The sequence below is a fragment of the Brassica oleracea genome, chromosome C9 (assembly GCF_000695525.1).
Source record: "Brassica oleracea var. oleracea cultivar TO1000 chromosome C9, BOL, whole genome shotgun sequence".
Classification (NCBI taxonomy): Eukaryota; Viridiplantae; Streptophyta; class Magnoliopsida; order Brassicales; family Brassicaceae; genus Brassica; species Brassica oleracea.
In genome coordinates, this window is record NC_027756.1 from 16,904,748 (window position 1) to 16,909,979 (window position 5,232).

General features: G+C 41.0%; 3 protein-coding genes across 3 annotated transcripts in view; 2 read left to right on the top strand and 1 right to left on the bottom strand.

The window, feature by feature from the left end:
- The first annotated feature begins 264 nt into the window (after window positions 1-264).
- Window positions 265-1,967, top strand: LOC106313136 (UDP-galactose transporter 2). The gene is made up of 4 exons (XM_013750876.1): window positions 265-613; window positions 682-1,067; window positions 1,140-1,301; window positions 1,375-1,967. Exons 1-4 carry the CDS (start codon window positions 472-474, stop codon window positions 1,741-1,743), a joined length of 1,059 nt encoding a protein of 352 aa, XP_013606330.1. The 5' UTR covers window positions 265-471; the 3' UTR covers window positions 1,744-1,967.
- Window positions 1,968-2,369: 402 nt separating this feature from the next.
- Window positions 2,370-4,444, top strand: LOC106319026 (60S ribosomal protein L3-1). Its single transcript, XM_013757228.1, has 5 exons — window positions 2,370-2,413; window positions 2,526-2,620; window positions 3,059-3,169; window positions 3,254-3,968; window positions 4,048-4,444. Exons 2-5 carry the CDS (start codon window positions 2,536-2,538, stop codon window positions 4,310-4,312), a joined length of 1,176 nt encoding a protein of 391 aa, XP_013612682.1. The 5' UTR covers window positions 2,370-2,413; window positions 2,526-2,535; the 3' UTR covers window positions 4,313-4,444.
- A 231-nt stretch (window positions 4,445-4,675) lies between these two features.
- The window catches only part of LOC106316595 (GDSL esterase/lipase At5g03610-like), a 5,386-nt gene continuing 4,829 nt past the window's right edge, over window positions 4,676-5,232 (bottom strand). The window contains exon 5 of the mRNA XM_013754484.1: window positions 4,676-4,937. Coding sequence (XP_013609938.1) covers window positions 4,762-4,937 — 176 coding nt within the window. The 3' untranslated portion in view covers window positions 4,676-4,761. The remainder of the gene's footprint in view (window positions 4,938-5,232) is intronic.

Below are 5,232 nucleotides of genomic sequence, written 5' to 3' on the forward strand. Positions count from 1 at the left end.
TGTTACGAAAGTAAACAAAAGCGGCCACCGTAATGTTTGAAATAATTAAAGATGTGGGTCCCGCTGCACTATTTGCACAGTAAATTTTCTTCTATATATACGAACGTTTGCGTTCGTTTATAAGACACACCTAAAAACACTTCTATTCTATTCTCTCTGTATCAGTGTTATTTCTTTCTACGGGTATAAAATTTTGCCCTTATTTAAATTCGTGCGATACAAATAAATTCTAGTTCTTTCGTAACAGATTCGAACTTAGTTAAATCTAGAAATTTTTAAGGGAAGTAAGATGTTTTGATGGAACGTGAAGAATCGTAGAAAGAGGGAGAGAAGAAGTTGAGTGTCCTATAAAGCGTGAATCAAATCCGCTTTAACCATCTTTCTCTCTCGTCTCGGAGGATCTAAAACCTGCATTTGATTTGATTTCACGCGGACGGAGTCATCTGGATCTGAATCAGGTTTGACTAAGAGATGGCGGCGGAGAACGAGCAGCAGCGAAAGTCTTCAGCGGTCTCCGACATGGGAGCTTGGGCGATGAATGTGATCAGCTCGGTTGGGATCATCATGGCCAATAAGCAGCTCATGTCTTCCTCTGGTTTCTCCTTCAGCTTCGGTTCGTCTCCTCTCTCTCTTATTATATCAATTATTTGAGATCTGATATTGATTACTCCTCTCACTCAGCAACGACTCTCACCGGATTCCACTTCGCTCTAACCGCATTGGTCGGTTTCGTCTCAAACGCGACGGGACTCTCCGCATCCAAACACGTCCCTCTCTGGGAGCTCATTTGGTTCTCCATCGTCGCTAACGTCTCCATAGCCGCCATGAATTTCAGCCTCATGCTCAACTCCGTCGGCTTCTACCAGATCTCGAAGCTGAGCATGATCCCTGTCGTCTGCGTCATGGAATGGATCCTCCACAGCAAACGGTACTCCAGAGAAGTGAAAGTATCCGTTGTGGTTGTCGTTGTAGGCGTTGGGATTTGCACTGTCACTGATGTCAAAGTTAACGCCAAAGGCTTCATTTGCGCGTGTGTCGCCATTTTCTCCTCTTCTTTGCAGCAGATTGTAAGTTTCATCATCTTCTTCTTAGATTGGTCTTTTAAGATCCGAATATAATCGATTGTGTGTTTGTGCCAGTTAATAGGTTCCTTGCAGAAGAAATATTCGATTGGATCTTTCGAGTTGTTGAGTAAAACAGCGCCGATCCAAGCTCTTTCGCTTCTCGTTGCTGGTCCTTTTGTTGATTATCTCCTCAGCGGCAAGTTCATCTTGAACTACAATATGTCTTCTGGCTGCTTTGTAAGCTTCTTCTCTCTCTGGTTCGTTTTATTTATTGCTATTCATTAGTCTAATTTATTCTACCATTTGCAAGGTTTTCATCCTTCTCTCATGTGCCTTAGCGGTGTTCTGCAACATAAGCCAGTACCTTTGCATCGGGCGATTTTCAGCAGTATCGTTCCAGGTTATAGGTCACATGAAGACTGTGTGTATCTTGACACTGGGGTGGCTCCTGTTTGATTCTGCAATGACTTTCAAAAACGTGTCCGGCATGTTCGTTGCGATTGTTGGGATGGTGATCTATAGCTGGGCCATGGAGTTGGAGAAACGGTCTAATCTTGCAGCAAAGGCTTTGAACAGTGTGAAACACAGCTTGACTGAAGAAGAGTTTCAACTTTTGAAGGAAGGTGTAGAAACTACAGAGTCCAAAGATGTTGAACTTGGCGGCTACACAAAAGCTTAGTAAGAGATGGATAGTAAAACATAGTTTTTTGGTACACTTTCTTCCGTGTTAAAGTTGTATTGTTTTGTGTTATTTAAACCAAAGGGTGGTGGTCGAATAAAAGCAAAGATCAAATCCTCCCATAAAGGATCATAGGAGATTAGTTCTACGCTTCGAGCCTATGGCCCTTTCTTATAAAAAAATGTTTTGTGTTATTTATATATATTTACCCAATTCCATGGAAATTAACTTCAGTCGTCACATCTTATTCTCTTCCATCCTCTCATATATTTAGTCTTGCCCTCTAGAAAGTATTTGCAACTCAATGTGAATTGGTTTTTCAAGTTTTGGTGTTTAGCTGGATGGATTACAGTATACTTAAGTGCAATCACAAAATCATTTAATTCATCATTTCACCAATAAAATTGCAATTCGTGTGATCTTTTATCATACCAAGAAGGAAAGAAATTCTCATCTAACCTCCATAATTCTCCTCATACACGAAGAAGATGGTTGATATACAATGATCTACAGGAGATGGGCTTTTGAGGCCCAATAAAAAACTGGTTTTATATTTTTAGATGTCCAAAACACTTAGGGTTTTACATCAGACATATAAAAGGATATTAGGGCTTCTCTAATCCACATCTCTCGCAGTGAGCTTCAGCCGCAGGACTTATCGCATCTTCAGGTTCTTCCATCTTCTTCTTCTCTCACGTTCTCTCCTCTTTTACGTCAGTTACGATTTCTATTTAGAATCTACAGTTCGTCTTTCTGAGTTTGATTTCGAATTTATATTGTAGGAGGAGGAGAATGTCTCACAGGAAGTTTGAGCACCCAAGGCACGGGTCACTTGGTTTCCTTCCCAGGAAGAGAGCTAACCGTCACAGAGGAAAAGGTATTTCATTTTTATTCAAATGCTTACGTTGGTTTCTTTCAGACGAAACATATCATTTGTTTTGTAGATTTGCGCTTGTGTTTTTTTTACAACTTCGATTGTTTAATTAAAATGTGGACTTTGGTTATTTTAATGGAACACCTGCTTAGTTTTCTAGTGTTGCGTCTGAGTGTGTTCAAATTTAGATTCAGCATTAATTGAAAATGAAATGCATACTTGGGTATCTATAATATCGAACTTAAGATGTCTTTTTGAGTTACGATTTTGTTTTCTCTAGTTTAGACACAATATCTCTGTTTATCTAGAAAATTGAAAATTTGATCTTGTTACCTAGTTGGATATCTAGTGAGTGGGAGATTTGCTCTGCTTTCTAGAGTTAATTTGGAGTTGTCTCCTGCTTTTATGTTAATTAACACAAATGTTGAATTTGAACAACAGTGAAGGCCTTCCCAAAGGATGACCAAACTAAGCCTTGCAAGTTCACAGCCTTCATGGGATACAAGGCTGGTATGACCCACATTGTTAGAGATGTCGAGAAGCCCGGATCCAGTAAGTGCCTATCCTTCATTCTTTTCTGTTATTTTTCTCATTTCCATAATTATGCTAATGTAATTTTTTTTTTTGCTTGTATAGAGCTTCACAAGAAGGAGACCTGTGAGGCTGTTACCATCATCGAGACCCCCGCTATGGTGGTCGTGGGTGTCGTTGCCTACGTCAAGACCCCCCGTGGCCTAAGGTCCTTGAACACCGTCTGGGCACAGCACTTGAGCGAGGAGGTCAGGAGAAGGTTCTACAAGAACTGGGCCAAGTCCAAGAAGAAGGCCTTCACCGGGTACGCCAAGCAGTACGAAACCGAGGAAGGCAAGAAGAGCATCCAGTCCCAGCTCGAGAAGATGAAGAAATACGGAACCGTCATCCGCGTCTTGGCCCACACTCAGATCAGGAAGATGAAGGGGTTGAAGCAGAAGAAGGCTCACATGATGGAGATCCAGATCAACGGTGGAACCATAGCCCAGAAGGTCGACTTCGCCTACAGCTTCTTCGAGAAGCAGATTCCCATCGACGCTGTTTTCCAGAAGGATGAGATGATTGATGTGATCGGTGTGACCAAGGGTAAGGGGTACGAAGGTGTTGTTACCCGTTGGGGTGTGACTAGGCTTCCGCGTAAGACTCACAGGGGTCTGCGTAAGGTTGCTTGTATCGGTGCGTGGCATCCGGCTAGAGTCTCCTACACTGTTGCCAGAGCTGGTCAGAACGGTTACCATCACCGTACCGAGCTGAACAAGAAGATTTACAGGTTGGGAAAGGTTGGTCAGGAGACGCACACAGCCATGACTGAATACGACAGGTCTGTAGAGTTTCTCTCTCTCTTATCTCCTGTTTAGGGGTTTATGAAACTGATGACGTTGTTTTTGTGTTGTTGATAGGACCGAGAAGGATGTGACTCCAATGGGTGGATTCGCTCACTATGGTGTGGTGAAGGATGACTACTTGATGATTAAGGGATGCTGCATGGGTCCAAAGAAGAGGGTTGTGACTCTTAGGCAGTCGTTGCTCACTCAGACTTCCCGTCTTGCCATGGAGCAGATCAACCTCAAGTTTATCGACACTTCCTCTAAGATGGGACATGGCAAGTTCCAGACAACCCAGGAGAAGAACAAGTTTTACGGTCGTGCCTCTGCCAAGGCTTAAACAATTTGTCTTTCTTTTTTTCTTTCCAGTTTGTATTCGCTCTTTCTTCAGAAAAGTACTCTTTTGAACAATTCGTTGCAATTTTGTGTTTTAGTTATTTTGAGAGTTTGAAACATGATGCATCTTCCCCTATTTTTTTTTATTCTGATTTTATAGTTTTGATAGTGAGTAGGATAAGTTTGGATTCTGCAAATTGAGAATCATATGAATGAACCATTCTATATCATAGAATTAAGAAATACTGAACGTATTTTTTTGTCTGCTATTGGTAGGCGTTGGACGTATTTTATTTGTTCACACAAGAGACCGAGAGATGCCACACAATTATACATTACAAATTCGTTTTATCAGCTGAAGGTCTTTATTCGTTCATACATACGATAGACCTAGAGTTGCCACACAATACAATTTAAAATACGTTTTATTATTTTCGATCCCGAGAAGTGGTTTTACGCTTTAGGCATCAAGGCTGCGGTGATGTTGTGTCTTAAAACCTTGTAAACCGCTTTCCATCCTTCTTGGGTAGGGTGAATTCCATCCCAGAAGAAAGCAGACTTAGGATCATCACATACTTTACCATCATCCCCGAGACATGGTATGGAAATGTTTTGAAACGTCGGAATCCCTGCATTTCCATATATATTGTTGGGAAAAATTATCCAATATCGATGAGATGAAGATGGTATTAGACAACTAGAAAATTTAAGAAGAAGACTCTTAATATTTAGGAAAGGGTTTACTACAAAGATTTTGTTTTTGGAAACTCTCTCTTACAAATATTTTCTCTCTTTGTTTTTCTTTATTCTTGGATGATTACAAATGGTGCTAAGCACCCCTATTTATACTAGTAAGTGGAGACTACAAGTTAGTTCTACACACTTCATCTTCTACACACTTCCTTTTCTACACACTTCTTCATC